The sequence below is a fragment of the Euprymna scolopes genome, chromosome 14 (genome assembly GCF_053919585.1).
Source record: "Euprymna scolopes isolate OS-2025 chromosome 14, ASM5391958v1, whole genome shotgun sequence".
In the NCBI taxonomy this organism is placed as follows: domain Eukaryota; kingdom Metazoa; phylum Mollusca; class Cephalopoda; order Sepiida; family Sepiolidae; genus Euprymna; species Euprymna scolopes.
Window position 1 is genome coordinate 97,123,198 of NC_136495.1, and position 23,020 is coordinate 97,146,217.

Sequence of the window (23,020 nt, forward strand, 5' to 3'; positions counted from 1 at the left end):
AATAGTATTGGTTTTAATTGAAATTCAATATTTTGATTTTCGTTTTTATTCCGAACAAGTGTCAAAAATATAAAATTTAAAACGTGACATTGCAGAGGAAAACTTAACCTTTCAAATAAAATAAAATATATTGCCCATATATTTTATTTTTGCATGTAGTTTTAAATTTAAAAAAAAAACATTTAAAAACAAACATTGATTATTCTTCAAGCAAATAGAAGAAAATCTGTTTTAGACAAAATATTTTAGTGTTTTCTTTTGTTTTTAGTAACCTACAAAAGCAAAAAGAAATTGAAAGCAAAGTTTTAAAGATTTGAATTACAGTTTAAGAATCAATGCTAGTTATTACTTTATATTCTTTTTAAGTGTGTATTATACAAAACATACAATAAAAAGCGGGTATTATACAAAGAATATATACTGAGTGGATGCTATACACAGTAGTTCAGCTACATAAAAGTCTGATGTCTATACAAAGTAACCAACAAATGCTAGTCCTGTTAAATATTTTTCATTATACCCCCCCACCCCCCCCCCAAAAAAAATCTCCATGAAACAGTAACATGAGAAAAAAAAAAGTTTTAATTTGTTGCTACACATTATTTTACAAAATAAATATTTATTCATGAAATTTACTGCAGGTTGATCTTTTTTTTTTTTTTTTGTATTTCCATTTTTCTTCATTGAAATTACTATACAATAAATGTTTTCTATCAAGTCTTTTTTTTTTTCCAGTGTTTTAAAATTTGATCATCGTTTGTCATATTCCAGCAGTTTGCTTAAACTACTGGTGTATGCCGAGGCAAAATCCTCGAAGATTAGTCATTCTCTGCATAAAAATTTAAGAAATAAAAATGATTTTTAATCCTGATTTTAACTTTTATTATTTAATCAAATTTCTTGGTCATTGTCATTGATTAAGTAGTTTTATTTTTGAAAGAAAACCAAGCAATTAATGGGAATGTTTAGGCATTACAATCTCAATCTTGCAAGTTTGAATTATGGAGTTATCTCCTATTGTTTTTGTTTTTTAGATTGTTTTCAAACAAAAACAGCTGCTGTTCTGTTACTTATAAAATTTGATTTTAACTACTTAATCAGTTTATATGATTTTTGAAATATGGTATTTTTGTTTTGTCACGGGTACATACATACATACAGATTTTTCTGTTCTTCTTTGTTATTATAGTGAAATCCGAAAATTGAAATATTGAATTTCAAGGAAAACCAATAGTATCTACTGAATTATCATGTCGCAGTAATGAAAATATTTAAAAATTACAAAAAAGAATGAGGTAGAAAATTAATTATTAATGAAAACAGTTTTCAAAGACTATTGGTTGGTTGGTTGGTTGTTTTTGTTTTACGGCATATCAACCCTTTCCTGGTTATTTAATGCCGAATCCAAAGATTTTGAAGAAAAAATTATTTTGATAGAATATATTTGTTGTTTTCACATTGGTTTCTATTCAACCCATAGTTGGGACCCTAACAGGTACTACCACTCCGGGTCAGAGTGGACCTGGGAGCAATGGTAATTAAAGGGTGGCTCCACACTCCCCAAAGCCCACAAGCTGGGGCCTCACCACTGGATATAGTTTAAGGTCATATCCAGGACCCCCATTGAGGGACTTTTACCCTTTGCAGGGGGGCAGTCGGCGTATTCTAATGCCCCACCGACAGGGCCCAAAGACTATTGGAAAAAATTAAGTTTTGCTAATTTGGCCAAAAATTTTCAGTTTTCAGAAAAAGGGAGGTAACATCACAATTCAGTAAATATCAATGGTTTTACTTGAAATTTAATTTTTCAATTTCACTTTTGAATTTCACTACAATAACAAAGAAGAACCGACTTTTTTCTTTATTTTTGTTTTTTAATATAGAAGGAATTCTGGACAAGAACCAAATTATGTTTTGAAAAAGAAGTTAAAAAATTATAAAACTGAGGTGGGGTGTAATAGGTTATTTATGAATAGAGAAGAATAATTTATGGTGTCTGTTTTATATAGGTAATGACTGCTACTGATAATACAGATTTGGAGAAGTTACAACAACGATTAACAACTGCTGTGCAAAAACTCAAAGAACAACATGAAGTCAACATGCCTGTAAGTTGATGTTTTGTTTTTGAAATGAATAAAACATTTTAAGCAAACCAGAAACATTAATGTATGCTGCAAACGGTGTCCAATCAGATTCAGTTTCTGATATTAAACTTCATCTGTAATGTAACTTCTGGTGAGAGTTTAATTTATTTATTAAATTGTTAGAGTTTAGAAAGCCCCACCACTCCATGTTAAGAATGACTTTCTAAATAATGTTATTATTTCAGCATGGTCAGTAAACTGCAGAAAATTATTTAAAAATTCATTAACATTGGGGAGAGGGCTTTGTTAACTATTTTGCCCTTTGAATAAATTAATAAGTTAGTACAAAACTTAGCAAGAGTAAGTCACTTAAAATAGGAAGTCTTTAATATTAGAAACATTCAGTCATCAACAAAGAGATATATATATTTGGCTAATTCGGCATTGACTATGCCAATCACATTTTTATAAAACTTTTATTACATTTTTTAAAAGACATTATAAAAATATATCACTTTAAGTGTTTTTAAGAAAAAATATATTTTTGCAAAACTCTTTTTGTTTCATTATTTTCTAATTAATTTTTTTAACTTAAAAATACTATTCTAAAAATGACACGGTAGCATAAGCACCATTATTTTTTTTCTAAATTAAAAACAATATGAAAATATAATTTCTTTGACAACTGAATGCTGTCCATTTTTGTGTTGTGATTTAAATAAACACTGAACTTTTTTAATGCTTATATCAGTTTAATTGTTTAAGGGAAAGTCATGTTTTTGCAAAACTCTTTTTGGTTAATTATTTTCTAATTAATTTTTAAAGGATTAAAAACTTTAAAATATTTTAAAGTTTTCTTTTTTATTAAGAAAGACAATATAGAATATATAATCTCGTTTTTGACAACTGAGTGTTATTGGTTTTTGTGTTGTTTTAAATAAACATGGTTAGTTTTAAGTTCTTTTTTTTTTAAATCAAATTATTTTTTTCTTTTTAATGTTTATTTCAATTTTATTCAAAGAAAAAAAAATCTTCATTTACTGAATTAATTTTTAAAATATAAAAAAAAAACTTTGGCTATAATGATGAAGCACTAATTTGATGCCAGATCAGCAAAGCTAAAACGTATCAAACCCAAAAAGTTCATACTATATCATAGAATTTAAATTTACACAAAAATTTAATTTCTTTTTATGAGTAGGGCACACATTGTGCTCAGATTAAGTTTTACTTGCTCTTCATGCTTTTATTTCCATTTCCTTCTTATTTCCATTTCCTTTAATCAGGAAATTGTTCAAAACCAGTTTGCTTCCAGAGTCGGTTGTAATAACACAGATGATAGTGATGAGGATCAAGGTGAAATCGAGCTTTCATTCGGAAACAAAGACACATTTGTCTTAGAGGTAAGAGGACATTTTGTTTTTCTCAATAAATAAAATAAAACTCTGAGAATTTTTATAAATAAATTATAATACAGTGACTTGTATCTTAAAAAAGATTTTAAAAATATCTTTCTTACTATCATTATAGCCATTATGTTTTGGTATATCTATTTATGTTCGTAAGAAAGCTTGACTGCCTATTTCCACTCACCAATAAAAACATTTGGGAAGAAAGCAGGCAAGCTCCTAATATTTTTTTTTTTAATTGAACAAAATATATATACATCTATTATTATACTAAAGCTGAATTGATGAACGTTTGTTTTTCTCTAAACTTTATTTTCCATATTTTAATCACACAAAATACATGCTAAATCTTCCTTAATTTTGGGATTGAGTTAGGTTTGAAAAACATTGAAATTTTAATTGTTCTCAAGAATCATAAATTATCTCATTAAGTGACCCACCACTTACTAAGTGTCTGTCTATAACTCTCTTCCTCTTTCATTGTATCTTATTTAACCTTCTCCTATCTTATTTTATGCTTTATTCTCCTATCTTATTTTATGTATCTATCACGTTCTTTTCTCTCTCAAAATTTTTGTCGGTCTGTCTCTCTCTATTAAAAGGTAATAAAGGAAAGAATAAGATAAGAATAGTGCATTATAAAAGCATTTAACAAAAAGAGAAAAAGGAGATATATATAGCGAGCAAGAAAAAGGCTAATTTTGAATTTTGCCTATTTATATACATATTTATATTAAGCTGGCTTTGCAAACTCACTTTTTCATGATTTAACAAGTTAATCCAAGCTTGATGGATGACCGAATGAGTCACATTTTTTTTCTAATATATATATATATATGAAAAAAAATGTGACCTTTGTTTTTAATGCAATGAAAAAATAAACAAAACTGTATTTTTTATGTAAGTCTGGTGATTTGTTAGGTATATTCATGCCATCCAATGAAACACATGTAAGACGTGGCAGTAAAACAATATGAATGTGAATTAAGTGAATACTTCTGTGGTTATGGAATCTTTAATAAAGTTATATGCTCTGAAAGTGTAAATCCATTTTTATTGAGCTTAATCGATTGTGGCAATTTTTAATAACTTTATTGAATGAAACATAAGTAATAAATGACATGAAGTCTATATTCCAAATTTCAAGATGTTGTCCATCTTACCATTTATTTGTTTCAACATGTTAAAATGTTCAATTCTTGACAGCATCTGTCAAGAATTGAACATTTTAACATGTTGAAAGAAATAAACAGTAAGATGGACAATATCTTGAAGTTTAGAATATAGACTTTTTGTCATTTATTTGAATATGCTCTGTAGTTACATCGAGCTTCATAACTTAAAGGATTGCTATTAATAAAAGGTGAAATATAATTGAATAAGCATACTTTCCCATACATTATACATTATATATGCATACATTATAAGTATATATTTGTTTATAAACATATATATATCACTGATGATCGAATGCACTGATAGAAAGCGCATGAGAAGAATATGGCTGAACAACAACTTTTTGGCGCCATTTTATACAACATGCCAGCTGAAATAAAAAAGACTGCTCAGTGAATGGAAAAGATATGTTATGAAAATATATATTGCAATTAAGCTACATGGAATTTTTAGGTTTCATCTTCATAGGATTTGTTAGGTTAATGCATTAATTGTTGATTTTATAAAAATATTTTTATATAATTGCTTGAATTTAAGTTTCAAGTGCAAAAGTCAAGCACCATGGTTCAGTTGTGTTCTAAACGGAAAGATTTATTTCGACTGCAACATGTTTTACCAAAAAAACATACTGTGGATTTTGTACACTGGGCCCTTCTGCTTGTGCAGTGATACAAAGGTGTTAACTTTGGTCAAATTCTTTAATTGAATTTGTTTCAATTATCGATTTTAGATACTTATCTAAGAACACTCGGACACAAAAAGTACATTTGTGTGAAATTTTAAAAACATTGTCCCAGCTGTTGGAGTTCATAGGGAACAAACTCTCACAGACACGTTCACAGTCAAAGTGTCATATATATGACACTTAGTCGTTGCAGTGCTGGGTCACCCTTGGGCAAGGTGTAGTACCCACTAGACCCCCTATTTAGGGTCACAAAAATCCAAGCCTGGTCAACGATGCTCTTGGCGGATGAGGAGGGAATCCCAATGGCTTGTGCAGTGGATGAACCAGCACCGCAGTCAACAAGGGTGATGTACAACTCAACTCGGGTCTGCCTCAGCCATCGGATGCGGCTGATTGCATGTGTGCAGACTGTCCTGGCCCATCCTTGCCTCTGTACTTTTGCTTTCAGCAGAGAGGGTGCTAGCAGTACTGGGCAAGCTGCTTATTCCTACTTTGCCTAGACTGGGAGAGAGGTGAAAGTTCTGTGGCGATGAATGTGAGGGCGTACCGGCAGGTTTAATGGACTGGAAGCCGTGACATGATCTCTGTACTCAGGCGATTGGAGTATGATGGTCATGCTCTTGCTGAAGAGCGACAGTATTGCCGGTGACCGGGCAGCTCTATTCAGAGGTGCACTGCTGCCCCAATCTGAGGAACGTCCTAGAAAGGTGGACTAAACATTGTTCGTTCACACACACTCCTGGCCGGCTAGCCACGGTCGGCGGGAATCCACAACAGCAGTACGAAAACAAAGAAATCAACCAAAAACCTTACTCTGGTATCATGGAATGTCAGAACCCTGATGGACAATGATAATAGACCGGAACAAAGAACAGCCCTCATCTTTCAAGAGCTGGACCACAATAAGATTGACATTGCAGCACTACAAGAAACTCGATTTGTTGACCAGGGACAATTAAAGGAAAAGACTCATACCTTCTACTGGTCTGACAAACCTTCTGTCGAGCGAAGAGAAGCGGGGGTTGCATTTGCAATCTCAAACAAACCTGTGAAAGAACTGGAATCACTACCAACAGGGAAAAGTGATCGCCTCATGACAATGAGAATTCACATTGGCAAGCAAAGATACCTGACAATGATCTCCGCATATGCACCAATGATGACAAATGACCTGGAGACTAAAGAACTATTCAATCAGTCTCTTGGCAATCTGCTTTCTGAGATCCCTGCAGCTGACAAACTCAGTGTACTTGGTGACTTCAATGCTAGAGTGGGAAAAGGTCATGCAGCATGGCCACAAACAATGGGTAAATTTGGAAAAGGAAAAATGAACTCGAATGGCAAACTGTTGCTATCAAAGTGCTCCGAACACGGACTTGCTATAACAAACACATTCTTCAACTATCCAGACAAATGGTACTGCTCGTGGAAACATCCAAGATCCAAGCACCCCACTCTGTTGGATTATGTAATCACAAGAATAGAAGATCTAAAGAACTTTCCCAGTACCAGAGCTATGAGAGGAGCTGAATGTTGCACTGATCACTACATGATCCGTGCCAAATGTAACATAAAACCAAAGCCTCCTCCGTTCAAGAAGAAAGAACCAAAACTCCCCAAAGAAACTAAATGTTGAATCACTAAAGGACCAAAGTGTGAACTAGCACACAAAATATCTGATAGTCTCACAACACCAACTGGCACCACAGAAGAAAAGTGGGAAACACTGAAAAATGCTGTGTTCACTTCTGCATCTGAAGTCCTTGGTAAACCAAGTAGGAAACATGCAGACTGGTTTGATGAATCCAACAAAGAGATCATGGCACTCATCCAAAAAAAAAACCTGCTGTTTCAAAAGACCCTAAAAGAAAGATGCACAAGAGCAGCCAGGGGCAAGTACAAAAGTGTAAAATCTAAACTTCAATGAGAACTGCGGAAAATGAAAAACGACTGGTGGACGAAAAAAGCAGCTGAAATTCAGAAGTTGACAGACAGAAATTACTCTAAAGCGTTCTTTGCATTGTTGAAGGAAGTGTACGAACCACAGGGTGCCTGCTTGGACCCTGTAAAGAGCATTGATAGCAGTGTGCTCCATATGGAGAAACACAGGATAATGGAGAGATGGAAGGAACACTTCGAACTTCTGTTGAACCCAAAAACATGTGCTAAAGATGGAGCTGATAACATACCTCAACTGCCTATTAGACACCAAGGTGATGATTTACTAACAGCAGATGAACTTGACATGGCCATGAAGAGGACAAAGAACGGAAAGGCTGCAGGACCAGACAATATACCACCAGAGGTTTTTTTTTTTTTTTTTTTTTTACACAGGCATCACCACATTATCAAGGCCAAGAGGCAACTCAAGGATAAGGGTTAAAGAGTGTACAGTAGAAATTGGACAATATAGTAATCATTAGTAATGAAAATTCGGTAAATTTGATAACTTATATGGAACGGCTTATCAAGAACTTATTTACGTTAGACTTGAACACAACCATATTGTAGTCAGCCGGAAAGCAGGAAAACGGAAGATAATTCCAGAGGCGTGCAGTTCTAAGAAAGAAGCTTTGTTCATGGAATCTACGTTTAGGTTTAGGCACAGATAAAGAGGGGGGGGGGGAATTATTGATAGTGTTTTCAGCTAGACGAGTGTTTCTTGTGAAAGTTTAGCGAGCGGGGACCATAGACTGAAGCTCAGTCGAACACTTTCCATGAAAATAACGATACATCAGAGACAAACTCGCAACATCTCTTCTGTGAGATAGAGGTTGCAGGGAAGAGAAAAGGACATCTCCTATGAGGCTACGAAATCTATTTTGAACTCTATCAAGGCAGGACAAGTCCTTTCTAGCAGCTCCTGCTCAGATGTGGCAACAGTATTCCATCCTTGGACGTACCTGGCTCTTATATAGATAGAGAATTGCATCAGCAGTGAGATATCTACCAGATCGATAGAAAGATTCCACCATATTTCCAGCGACCTTGGCAACAGATTTGATGTACATGTTCCATTTAAGATCAGGAGTAATGGTCAAGCCTAGAAGCTTGTCAAAACTTGAGGCCTCCTAAAGACGAGAACCATTCATTTCAATTGATGCCAGATGTGGATCAGAATGTTGATGATGTAAAGAGAGAAGCTTGGTTTTAGATGCATTAAAAATAACCAGCCACTCCTTTCCCCATTGTACTACGTGCTCAAGATCAGAGGAGAGAGAATCGGAGAGAACTTGGTCGTTTGCTGTCTTAGATGTGCTACCATAAATGGTAGTGTCATCAACATAAATGTCTACAAATGATGTAAAGATGTGATTTGGAAGATCATTAATGTAGATCAGGAAAAGAGTTGGGCCTAGGATGGACCCCTGAGGGACACCAGCATTAATACTGTGAGCTTCTGATTTTTGCCCCTCAACTACTACTCTTATGAACCCATCAGAAAGAAATGATTTAATAATTGAGAAGACATTTCCAGCTATACCATAGCTAGCGATCTTATGAAGTAAACCTTTATGTCACACCCTATCAAAGGCCTTAGATATGTCAAGAGCAATTGCCCTAGAAAGATTGCCATCGTCGAGAGATTTGCTAATCCTATGCGATATAACTGTAAGCACATCTGCTGTAGATCTAGCAGAACGGAAACCATATTGAGTGTCACTAAGAAGGTTATTTTTGTTGAGATGGTCGATTACTTCTGTATTTAACAGATTCCAGCAACTTACTCATGACGCACAGGAGACTTATTGGCCTGTACTGAGAGGGGGATGAGCGATCACCCGAATTCTTAAATACAGGGCATACTGATGAAATTTTTCAGGGTGATGGGAAGCTATTCTCCTTAAGACAACGTTTAAACAGTTTTGTAAGTATGGGCGCTAGTTCAGGTCGAAGTTTTTTTATTACTATAATTTGAATACCGTCAGGGCCAGTTGCTTTACTGGAATCAAGGTTTTTGATTAGCTTGGCAACATCACGTACAGATATACGTATATCACATAGCATATTTTCTGATATAGGAGGAAATATTGGGGGTTGGCGGCCTTGGTCGCAAAGGGTAGAATTAGCTGCAAAATTCTTGGCAAAGAGTTTGGCTTTGTCTGATGCTGGTGAGATTACCTCAGGTCCATTGATAATAGTTGGGATGGTTTGGAAGCATGGTGGAGCAGCCCTGAGAAGTCAATTACTACAACTTTTCCACAATATCTGGACATCAACAGCAGAAGTTCCCCAGGATTTCAAAGATGCCAACATTGTGACAGTGTATAAGAGAAAAGGGGACAGGGCGGAATGCGGGAACCACAGAGGAATCTCCCTTCTGTCTGTTGCTGGGAAGATTATGGCCAAAATCCTACTATATCAACTACAGGCCTTGGCTAAAGACATTCTACCGGAGAGCCAATTTGGATTCAGGGCCAACAGATCCACACAAGATATGATCTTTGTCCTCCTACAATTACAAGAAAAGTCCATTGAACAACGTCAACCTCTCATTGTCACATTTGTAGATTTTAGCAGTTGATAGACATGCTGTGGAAGTTACTGAGATGTTGTGGTTGCCCACAGACCTTCACAAGAGTACTGCGCAGTTTCCATGATGGCATGACTGCTCGTGTTTGCAGGGGCAACGGATGCTCAGACTCCTTTAGCGTTGGACACGGCGTCAAGCAAGGCTGTGTCCTTGCACCAACTCTGTTTAGAATCTTCCTTGCTGCTGTCCTGAAAAGCATGCCTGAAGAACTTGGTGATCTCTACATTCGAATCAGAAGTGATGGTGACCTTTTCAACCTCAGATGCGTGAGAGCAAAAATCAGAAGACGAGTTTGTGATCAAGGAACTACACTTTGCTGATAATTCAGCGCTTGTGACCCACAGCCTCCAAGCAATGGAAGATTTAGTGATAGTATTTGCCGAGGCATCCAAGAAATTTGGATTGACAATCAACATCAAGAAGGCTGAAGTTTTGATTTAAGACACCCATGACACAAAGATTAACCCCAGAAAAATACTCCTGAATGGTACCCCATTGGCGGAAGTTGAACAGTTCACCTACCTGGGCAGAACCATTATGAACACTGGAAATATCGATGAATAACTGCGGCCGGGGTTTCAGAGCTCCGATTGGACTCACATCGCACCTTCAACACGGACACTAACCGACCTCCGCGTCATCATCGAAATTGACAGACTGCCTGAGAGAGATATATATGACACTTGGAATCTTGGAAGTTTTTTAACCTTTAAAACTATATTAAAAAACTTATTTAATTTTTATATTTTTTTATCATTCGCTGGAAAACTATTTAGTCATTAAGTCATTTAATCACCTGCAATGAATGCATCAACTTGCTCTCTCGAATTCGCAATAGTCCTAATGTTAAGCGATCATCATATATATATATATATATATATATATATATATATATATATATAATATTAAATGAAAGATGAGGAATAAAAGTTATATATAACTTCATTATATCATCAAAACAATAAGGGAAAGTTAGAGAGAAGTTTAAGAAAAATATATATTGTGACGTGCCCCTTCTGAGGTTAGCTTTTTTTATAAATTAACTTAAAAAAAAAATATTTTGCATAGGAAGATGCGAGGAGCTACATGCCAGTTCGTATCTAATTGATCTCCTCTATCAAAAAGAGCATTTTAAATGGGGATAACAATTATCTGTCCTTTTTGACTTAAACACGGTCTATAGGTTTGTGTGTTGTATAAAATAGATATCGGATGAATAAATAGGTTTATTTAGCAATCGGCTGTCTGTCGCTTTAAGAAATGGTAGTTCAGAGAAGTTTCAGCATATATTTTTAACATGAAAAGATAATCAATTAAACATGTATATATATATATGCCTATCAATTAAACATGTGTATATATATATATATATATATATATATATATTTTTAAATCTTAATAATCAAAACAGAATCAAAGAACAAATAGGTAATATATACAAATTTCAAAAGATGATAGTATATATATATATATATATATATATATATATAGAGTTCATAAGTCTTTCTTCTCTTTTTCCTTTCTCTTTTTTTTCTTTCTTTTTTTTTTTTTTTTTTTTTTTTTGTATATGTGTACGTATAGATATGTCCCACATGGTAAACTCAAGTAAAAATAAAATAAAAAGAGAAAGACAGGTTTACAACAGATAATTTATGGAGTTGTGCCCCTTTCACTAATCATTTCTTTTCGTGTCCTTTTTATAATAGACCAAGGGGGATTACTCCTGTTGATTTCTCTCTTTTGGTTGTTTTGTTCGTTTTTCTTTCTTTGTTTATATTTCTTTTATTATTATTCTTTTTTTTTTCCTTTTTTTTACGGGCGATATTTTTTTCTTTTTATTAAATTCTAGCAAGACTTCTGAGTTTTTGACATTTAATGGTTTCTCTCACCTTGATTCAGTGTGTGTGTGTGTGTGTATATATATATATATATATATATCTTTATCACTGACAAATGAGAAGAGTAAAAGATAAACCAACCTTTATTTTTATGCTGGTCGACAACAATATGTTTTCCTTTTCATATTTCTCGTGGGGTTTTCCTTTTCATATCAACAGAATTGCATAGGTGTCGTTCTTAAAATCTTTTCTGCAACTGGCTTGCATTTCAAATTCTTAACGGTCAACTTTCCTTGAAAGAGACGCTGGACACATTTTTCTGAATTTTAAATATATCAGCGTTTTTCTTTTTTATTATTATTTTTCTCTGCCATCGTTGTTGTCATGGTAACGGTTCACTTGGTCGTTCTAACTCCTTCGCGTCTTGGAATTTTAACCATTAAATTTATTTATTTTTATTAATACGATATTAATATATCTCAAAAAGGTAACTATAAATATATATATAGATAATACTTCAGTTTAAGAATATTCAAAGATAAAAACCAATGAATTTTACTAGGTTTTATAAAATAGAGCTCAATAACAAATAAAGCAAGGTATACTTTTATTTATACTCAAATAAACATTATTTTGATGTCGCTACATGATTATGACAATGTTTTATCCAATTAGTTATAAATAACTAAAGGACCTTATCAGGAAACAAAAAAAAGTTTTTTTGTTTTTTTTGTTTTTTTTTAAACTAGCATGGATGCCTGGCGTTGCCGGGTGTTTGGAGGTGTGTGTTAAGCAAAAAAAGAAAAAAAAGTAGTAGTAAGAAGGCAGGCTCGAACCTGTACCGCGAAGAAAGAAAAGAACGGGGGGAGGGGGGCGTCTTTGCTGTTACGACCACCGCCAAACCAGAAGTGATGTAGGTTTATATTAAGGCTAGACAATCGAAAAGAGGGGATGACTTTCGAAAATATCGGCGAAAAAAGCGACCCCCCCCTCCCTGTAGAAAAGTGCCCAGTTGAGGGTGAAGAAATTAATGTTTTTAGCCAATTTTTCGGTATTTGTCATCTGAAGGGTCGAGCTTCAAAGCGATACTGATCTTGTGAAAATCCGTAACCTCTGTCAAAAGTTTTAGGCAGACATGCAAACATACCAATATATAAATGTATGTATGTAACTCAAATTTTCGACTCAAACGATTAAAAAGCTTGCCTTATTTCTGATTACCCTTTATGTAAAATTTCAAAAATTTCAAAAATTGTCTGAGTAATTTGTTAGACTGCAGAGGTCAAATTTTTTTTAACTTTGACCCCTATTATGATCCCTTAACATTTATTGCTTTGGGCTCAAATCAAGTTATTAAGTTAGATCCATGTCCAAGGAACCTATATCTAAAATTTCAAGTATTTAGACTCAAAATTGGCGGAGGAGTTTGGTAAAGTTCTCAAAGGTCAAATCATTGAACTTTGACCCCTTAACAACCAAATTTCTGACCGAAAACAGATTACAAAGATTTTCCCAAATCTCAATACCCTGTATATCAAATTTCGAGTCTGTAGACTGAAAATTAAGAGTTATTGTGTAGGGAAATGTACACAGACAGACACTTTCACTTTTATAGATATATTAGCAGTTCCGCCCGGCTTTGCTTGGGCCCTATGTACTGTTCATAACTTTATGTGCATGTGTATATATTAAAATGTGTGAATATGTGCGGTAATGCCTTTCTATATAAAAGGCATCCTTAATTACCATAGAGAAAAGTTGTTAGAGACTGCAGATGTAACATTTTTTTAAAACTTTGACCCCAATTTTGACCCCTTAACATTTACTGTTTTTGGGCTCAAACCAAATTATAAAGTTAGATCCATGTTTCAAGTGTTTAAACCCAAAATTGGCGGAGGAGTTTGGTAGCGTTCTCAAAGGTCAAATTGTTGAACTTTGACTCCTTGACAGCAAAATTTCTGGCCAAAACCTGATTAAAAATTTTCCCAAATCTCAATACCCTTTATATCAAATTTTGAGTCTGTAGACCGAAAATTGACAGTTATTTGGTAGGGAAATGTGTACACACACACACACACACACACACACACACACACACACACACACACACACATTTTCACTTTTATAGATATATAGATAGTTTGTTTTGTATTCATTTGAAGATCTGTTTTTTAAAAGAAGGAACATTTTTGTCACCTGATGAGGTCGTTTAGTTATTAAAAACTAATTGAACTGAAACACTCATGATTATGCAGCTACATTAAAATAATTTTTATTCAAATATAAATAAAAGTAATATATATATTATATAGTCACTGTCCACATAGATACTTAATGTTCATATATTACCTTTTTCTATTTTTATCTCTACTGTATTGACTGTTTTTTTTCCAGCACACTGATTTATTAGATATTTTCTGATTCGTCTTTCAGGTTGATGATGCCAAAGATGAAACTGTCTCTTTAATATTAGATGATTTCACATCACCTGAAGGTTTTGAAATATGCAACACAGAAACTCTGCCAGGAGTCACTAATATAATTTGTAATTTACAAGTAAGAAAATTATTTTCAAGTTTAAATATTTTTACAAAAAAAATCATTTGAATACATTTATATCTAATAGCATATATATATATATATATATATATATATATATATATATATATATATATATATATATATATATATATATATATATATATATATTCAGATGTCAATTTTAATGTACATTAGACATTTCCATAGAAATGCATATGTAAATAACATTTTAATTTCAATGCACGTTTTTATGGTTTTAATTTAAATACATGCATACCTAACCTTTCAATGCAAATAATATTGTATTTAAAATTTGAGCTTATTTTAAACGATTGTGTTTTAAAAAAGGTTTTGTTGCAACAGAGCTTGCCACTTATAAGCCCTACACCAAAAAAAAAAATGTTTTGATAACATTTTACAATCAGTGACCATTTTACTATTGTAATACTAATTATAAAACCTTTTTGAATGATGTTTTATTATTATTATGAACTTTTCATATTCCACATTTAAAAAATAAATCTTTTATTTGAAATTTTTTTTTTTGTCAATTTCTTTTTATTTAGAAATTATATTTTTTTAACTCAATTGTATTTTTGTCTCTTTTCTCCAGATGTTTACTCATGTATGGCGTGGAAAATGTCAGAAAAATCCAATGTCTGTTAAGGATTTCTCCGATCTTTTTAACCACTTAATAAGGGTACAGTTTTATAAATATTTTATAAAATCTTGTCAGCAGTTGTTCAGAATTAGAATGAAAATCGAAATATTGAATTTCAGTTAAAAGTAATACTATCTACTTAAGGGTTATGTTGAAATTAATAAAAAATCCAAAAATTATGAAAAATGATAAAGTAGAAAATTAATTATTAATGAAAATTCCTTTCAAAATAAATTGCAAGTTTTACTTAAATCATAAACAGAAGAGGTGGTATGATAGCATGGGAGGTAACTGCAGTATGTCTTATCTCCAAACTCTTATTCTAGTTCTTGAAAAATTCTATAACAGCTAATTTTAAGGTATCTTCAATCTAATTAAAGAACTTTATCCAGTTACAAATTAAAAAAAACAAAAAACAAATTAAAAAAAAATAAATAAAAACAATTTGAATTCAACAATTACCTCAAAAACATGTTATGTTCATTTTTTTATTTGTTTCAAGTTTTTATTTTAATAAATTCTGTGTCATTAGCATTTTTTTTTTTTTTTACAAGGTGGTCACCACTTCTCAAGGCCCGGAAGCCACTCAGGGATAAGGGATATTGCATGTACAGTACATTAGTGTTGAGATTTAATAAAATGTCTACTTAAGGGGGCGGTTCATCAGGAATTTGTTTATGTTGGACTTGAAGACATCCAGGTTGTAGTCAGGTGGGAAACAGGCAGACGGAACAGAGTTCCACAGGCGTTCACTTCTAAGAAATAAGCTTTGTTCATGGAATCTACGTTTTGAGTTACCTTTTAAAAATATTGACGAATCAATGGATCCTGAAAGTATGTTTTATGTAATAATGCAGTAAATATGTTACTAATTGCAACATAACAATTAAGTAGATATAACATTGCTTTTAGTTGAAATTTATATAAAAATTAGGTAGATAACATTGTTTTGTTAATGGAAATACAATTTTTTGGTGGTTTTCCTAAATATGTACGACTAATTGCTGCTATTGATGATGATGAATTGCTATTCGAATAAATTCAATTCAGACGATCACCTGGGTGCATCAACGAAAATATCATAGTTCTTTGCTTAAAAGGATATTTACAAAAAATAGACTTGATTTAAAAAAAAAAAATATTAGGTCTTAAGCTTGAAAAAAAAATACAATAATATTCAGACAAGTGATCTTTTTATTTAAAATTTGAATCTTTTAAACACTATAACAAATCTACATAATGTAAAAATAGAAAATCTTTGTAAAAAGTAAACAAAGTAAATAGAAACACAATTATGTATAATTCGAAATCCTTAAAGACTGAGTTAATTTTTTTTCCAATCCAGTCTGCCACTTTGGGAGAATTGGATTTTATCCACATTTAAAACCGACCTTGTATTTAACTCTGCCCTTATAAGAAGCAAATAAATAAGTATTCTTTTTTTAATTGCTATTTGGCAAAATCTCCAAAATATTTTAAGTCTAAAAAGAGAAATGAATTCTTAAATACAATATGTAAAATAAAATTAGAATCAGTGGATGAAGGAGGGAATAAGGCCCCTGACTGGCTTCACTTAGAAACGAACAGATTTCGGTTGTCATCGGTTTAATCTTCACCTTAGTACATTCCAGCAGATTTTCGTAACTAAGAGTGCATTGTTTTAGATATTTACATAACTTTAATGCGAGTCAATTCAGCCTAAAGTATCGTCTGTACAAGGAAAAGTTTTTATTTTGTTTTATTTTTTTTTTTTTTGAGAAGGAGTTTCATTTTTATTTCACCCTTTTATTAGGCCTTTTGTTACATTTATATATTTAGAAAACTTATAAATTTTCGAGTGGATTTTCGTGACACAGTGCATTTATGTTTACAAAACATCTTAATTTTCAGGCGGATTTTAGCAAATTGATATTTTTATTAAAAATAATAATAAAAACGAGTGATTTATTCGTGACTAAAATTTATATCTATTTACAAAACTTTAATAAATGGTTATGATGATGATGAGAGCAAAGGCTTTGTTCGGCGCTGCTTACTGCAAAATAAAACATTTTTTTTTTTTTTTGTCAAATTGTATATTTTTAAAATAAGCAAATGAACAAAAAATTAGGTTATCCACACAAATCCTTTGTAAACACAGGCTAATTGAACTTGAAGATAACCAAAAAATAATTCCCTCAGTTTTTAAGGATTTTGCATATATAAAGACTTGTTTCTATTTATCTTGTTTATTTTTTACAAAGATTTCCTACTTTTGCATCACATAGATTATTATGATGTTAAAAAAATTAAAATTTGAAAGAAAAAGATCACTTGTCTGAACATTACTGTAAATTTTTTTCAGACTTAAGAGATAATGTTTAAAAAAAAGTTTATTTTTTGTAAATTTCTATTCAAGTATGAACCCACAATATTTCCCATTAATGAACCCAGGAGATCGCCTGAGTCAAATTTGCATAAATAGTGATGAAGCATAATCATCATCAGCAACAGCAGTTATACATTAATTTAGTTGTAAAACCCAATTTTGTGACTTTCGACTTCCATTCTTTTTTTGAATATGCACAATTTTGTTTTTCCTATTAACATCTTTTTTGTAAGTGCAATTTTTTAATTTCCTTTTGGTTGCTAAACATTTTTTCTTTAATTTTTAAGTTATTGAAAAAATTTGAATGTATTTATATTTTTCAATTTAAAAAAATTTGGCATTAAAATTGCTTCCATTAAAAAAATTTTCCTATTTAAAACCTCTTTGAAAACTTGCATACATAAATATATATAAACATACTATAGTTTTCATGAAATTTTCTCATCTTTCTTTGTTTTACAGAAAATCTGTTTCAAGTTGCGAAAAATGGCTCCCTGTTGTTTAAGTTGCCTTGACTTCAATTTGGAACTTGCTGATGAAGATGAAGTGCAGGTATTCTCATTGGATTTCTCCTTTTGTTGAATTTATTTCAAGCTAATAAGAATGAGCATACATCAAATGTTTACCCTTTGTTGTCAATTAAGTTTATTAGCAGATTTATATTTAGTAGCAGTCATATAAAAAAGATACAGATGCAAAAAGATGAATTTATGAGGGTCATTCCAAAAGTTAAGCATCCTTTTTTGTTTAACTAAAAAAGTTGAAGAGCTATGAAGACAGGAGTTTTATCATTAAAATGGGTGACCTTTTGTGCTCCTGAATCTACATAGTCACCACTATTCTCAATGCACTTTTGCCAGGAATTCAATGATACATCTGTTTCTGATGCCTGCCCATGACAAAGATTACTTTCTTAGAACCTTACTCTATCAATATCTGCAACAGAGATGAAACTTTCAAGTCATAAATGCATAAGTTCAATTATCATAATAATGTAATTTGCAATCCTCTGATTTATTCATATGGAATAAAAACAGGAGGCATTACTATTAGAATGCATTGTAAATATTTAATAACTGCTGAGAAAAATATAGACTAAAAAGAGATACCAGAAAAGCTGCCAAATATATATATATATATATATATATTCAGTCTAAACAGATCAGTGATGCAAGGTGGCAGCTAAAAACCAAAAATTTTTACCCCCTCTTACCCTGTCTATAAATAATAAATTCATTAAACTAGGAATCCCAATCAGACTATATCACAAATAATTGAAAACATCATTAGCAATATAAAATGTGCAAGCACTTCAGCCATACCTAATGCTGGCATTTATTCAATTCTATGCAAAGAATGTAACAAAATCTACATTGATGAAACAAACAAGCTTAAGAGAATATACGAATATGAAATCGTCCTTTTTTCTCACATAAGATTTCAACCATACATTTAATTTCATTCAAACCACACTTACAAAATAAGTTTTTGCAGCATTATTTTCCAATCTAATTGCATCATCAAACAACAAATAGGTTTCTATCACATCTCACTTTAGCTAAAATTATAATTTGTGAAAACATTAAGTTAGGCAATCGTGTAAAAAAAAAATCTCTATTTACACATCTATATTTCTTTCCATTTTTTATTTATTTTTTTTTTCAATGCTGCCCATACTTTTATCTTCCTCTCTTTTTCCTCTCACTTTATTTCTTATTTAATTATATGCTTTTTGTAAATTAAAAAAAAAAATTACTTCTTCACTCAATTCTAAAGAGTCTTTTTAATTCCTTCATAGACAATAGGACCATCCATGTTGTCATTGATTGATGCACATCTAAACAGCATAACATTAATATGGGGGTGCCTCGGGTCAATCTTTGGACCAGTTATTCCTGATATTCATCAACAACCTCCCTGATAATATTGTCCAAGATGGATATATTTGCCGATGATAGAATGCTTTATAAGATGCACAAGGGAAGAAAGGATGTACACAAATTGTAAAATCCTTAGAAAATGACCTCCAGACCATAGTGGAATGGGACCATAAATGGATGATAACATTTAATTCTAGTCAAACTAAGCTGCTCTCCTTTTAGAAGCCTCTTCAACCACTGATATCCGTGACTAATAACACCTTACCTGAGAATTCTTCCTTACAATTCCTCGGCTTAACATTCACAGGAAATACAAACTGGAACAATACATTGAGGACATTGCGAAGACAGCTGCAAGGAAGGTGGGTTCGCTCTATTGTGCTAGAAAATGACTCACACTTGAGAGTATCCTGTACCTCTACAAGGCCACTATTCGCCCGTACATGGAGTATTGTTGCTACGTATTGGCTGGTACATCTACCACTAGTCTCTCTCTGTTGGATAGAGTCCAAAGAAGAGTCTCTGCTTTGTCAACTAAGCTCTAACCCCTGCCCCATCGCCGCAATGTTGCATCCCTGTGCCTGCTTTACAAGTGTTTTAATGAAATGTGTTCTGATGAACTCATTGCCCTTGTGCCCCCTCGACATACATATTCCCGACACACTCGCTTAGCAACAAAATCACACCCCTTCATTGTTGAGGTCCCTAAATGGTTGAAAGCTTTCTTCTCTAATAGCTAGACCTGGGAATTCCCTTCCTGCTACCTGCTTCCCTAACTGTACTGATATGCAGAAGTTTAAATATAACTTAAACCAACATCTTATTAATCTTTCCTAGACATGGTCCCATATAGTAGCCCCTTACATCCAAATGGCGATATGCCTTGTAAGGGGTGAACATAAAAAAAAAATCTGATTTTCTGAGATGAGAATTATTAATCTGGTTCTAATCAGGTCATCATCCATTTACTTTTTTAATTTATTGCTATTTTTGTTTTTATTGTTTTTATTTCTCTTTTGAAAAACATTTCTTTTTTGTGTTTAAGATTACTGTCACAGGAATGTGCACAGGACTTGGAGAGAATCAACCCCAAATTTCTGATAGGAAACAAGGTAAATATTTTTCATAATAAAAACTTTTTATTGAATATGCAAATTAAGAATTCTCTCTTAATGTATTATTTTTGTTGGAAACAATGCTTCATCTTTCTGTCTTTGATCAATGAGGGAGAAATCCTTCAAGATTAAGGCAAGTTTTATTTTTGCTTTAATCTGGAGTGCTATTTTGGGAGTTGAATTTTGTCCACATTAAAAACTGACCTTTTTGTCTAACTCTGTTTTGTAAATAGAAACAGCATATATATATATATATATATATATATATATATATTTTTACTTGAATAATTGTGTGTGTGTGTGTATATATATATATATATATATAAAAGGCACTTTGTGTGTGTGTGCATGTGAGTTCATTCCCTATGGACTCAGAAATGGCTGGGTTGATTTTTTTTTTTTAAATTTCCAATAAATGTACTTTGTGTCTGACAGTATTCTTAGATAGTTTTCATGTTGGAATATCCCCTGCAATTATCCAAAATCGATAATCAAAAAAATTTTATTAAAGAAGGGACAGTCCGATTTTGACCAAAGTTAACACTCTAATACAGCATTACAAGTACATTTTAAGTTTTATCACTGCACAAGCAGAAGGGCCCTGCATATAAATCCAACTGTAGGTTCATTGATAAGACATGGAAGCATTCGAAATGAATGTTTCTGTTTAGAACACAATTGAACCATGATACCTTAACTTTTGCTGTTAAGGTTGTAGATTCTGTGTTAGAAGCGTTAATTAAAGTTTAAAATGAATACGTATTATATACATTTGGAAACCAAATCATGACGCAATTATATGTGGATAAACAATATTTATTGTTTAAAATGAATATATTTCGAAGTTGAATGTCATAGGCTGCACTTTTTCAATTAAGGTTGTAGATTCCGTGTTCGTGTTACTTTAAACTTTAATCAAGGCTTCTAAAACGAACTGTATGTTCTCTACAGTGCAATGTAGATTACAATATATTGTGGACTGTCACAGTGAGGAGGCATGTGAAGCTTCCTCTCAGTGCACAGTGATGAGTCATCAACTAGAGCAGGCAATCAATTGATTTGATTGAAAAATGGGTAATTTTACTGATTTTGATGAAAAGTATTAGAAATGTGAAACATTCATTGATGCTAATTTTTTTTTTTTTTTTTTTTTTTTTTTTTACAAAGACATCACCACATTATCAAGGCCCAGAGGCCACTCAAGGATAAGGGTTAAAGAGTGTACAGTAGAAGTTGGTCAATATAGTAATCATTAGTAATGAAAATTTGGTAAATTTAATAACTTATATGGAACGGCTCATCAAGAACTTATTTACTTTAGACTTGAACAAAACCATATTGTAGTCAGCCGGAAAGCAGGAAAACGGAAGACAATTCCACAGGCGTGCAGTTCTAAGAAAGAAGCTTTGTTCATGGAATCTACGTTTAGGTTTAGGCACAGATAAAGAGTGGGGGAAATTATTGATAGTGTTTACAGCTAGACGAGTGTTTCTTGTGAAAGTTTGGCGAGGGGGGACCATAGATTGAAGCTCAGTTGAACACTTTCCATGAATATAACGATACATTAGAGACAAACTCGCAACATCTCTTCTGTGAGATAGAGGTTGCAAGGAGGAGAAAAGGACATCTCCTACGAGGCTACGAAGTCTATTTTGAACTCTATCAAGGCAGGACAAGTCCTTTCTAGCAGCTCCTGCCCAGATGTGGCAACAGTATTCCATCCTTGGACGTACCTGGCTCTTATATAGATAGAGAATAGCATCAGCAGTGAGATATCTACTGGATCGATAGAAAGATCCCACCATTTTTCCAGCGGCCTTGGCAACAGATTTGATATACGTGTTCCATTTAAGATCAGGAGTAATGGTCAAGCCCAGAAGCTTGTCAAAACTTGAAGCCTCCTGAAGACGAGAGCCATTCATTTCAATTGATGACAAATGTGGATTAGAATGTTGATGATGTAAAGAGAGAAGCTTGGTTTTAGATGCATTAAAAGTAACCAGCCACTCCTTTCCCCATTGTACTACGTGCTCAAGATCAGAGGAGAGAGAATTGGAGAGAACATGCTCGTTTACTGTCTTAGATGTGGTACCATAAATGGTAGTGTCGTCAGCATAAATGTCTACAAATGATGTAAGGATATGATTTGGAAGATCATTAATGTAGATCAGGAAAAGAGTTGGGCCCAGGATGGATCCCTGAGGGACACCGGCATTAATTCTGTGAGCTTCTGATTTTTGCCCCTCAACTACTACTCTTATAAACCTATCAGAAAGAAATGATTTAATAATTGAGAAGACTTTTCCAGCTATACCATAGCTAGCTATCTTATGAAGTAAACCTTTATGCCATACCCTATCAAAGGCTTTAGATATGTCAAGAGCAATTGTCCTAGAAAGATTGCCACCGTCGAGAGATTTGCTAATCCTATGCGATATAACTGTAAGGACATCTGCTGTAGATCTAGCAGAACGGAAACCATATTGAGTGTCACTAAGAAGGTTATTTTTGTTGAGATGGTTGATTACTTCTGTATTTAATACAGATTCTAGCAACTTACTCATGACGCACAGGAGACTTATTGGCCTGTACTGAGAGGGGGATGAGCGATCACCTGAGTTCTTAAATACAGGGCATACTGATGAGATTTTCCAGGGAGATGGGAAACTATTCTCCTTAAGACAACGTTTAAACAGTTTTGTAAGTATGGGCGCTAGTTCAGGTTG

General features: G+C 32.8%; 1 protein-coding gene across 6 annotated transcripts in view; it reads left to right on the forward strand.

Moving 5' to 3' along the window:
- The window catches only part of LOC145293181 (C2 domain-containing protein 5-like), a 186,975-nt gene that overhangs the window by 133,573 nt on the left and 30,382 nt on the right, over positions 1 to 23,020 (forward strand). For all 6 annotated transcript variants that reach the window (XM_080139658.1, XM_080139660.1, XM_080139657.1 and 3 more), the window contains 6 exons: positions 2,010 to 2,108; positions 3,374 to 3,490; positions 14,163 to 14,285; positions 14,884 to 14,970; positions 17,762 to 17,851; positions 20,225 to 20,291. In XM_080139658.1, the coding sequence (XP_079995784.1) occupies positions 2,010 to 2,108; positions 3,374 to 3,490; positions 14,163 to 14,285; positions 14,884 to 14,970; positions 17,762 to 17,851; positions 20,225 to 20,291 (583 nt within the window). The remainder of the gene's footprint in view (positions 1 to 2,009; positions 2,109 to 3,373; positions 3,491 to 14,162; positions 14,286 to 14,883; positions 14,971 to 17,761; positions 17,852 to 20,224; positions 20,292 to 23,020) is intronic.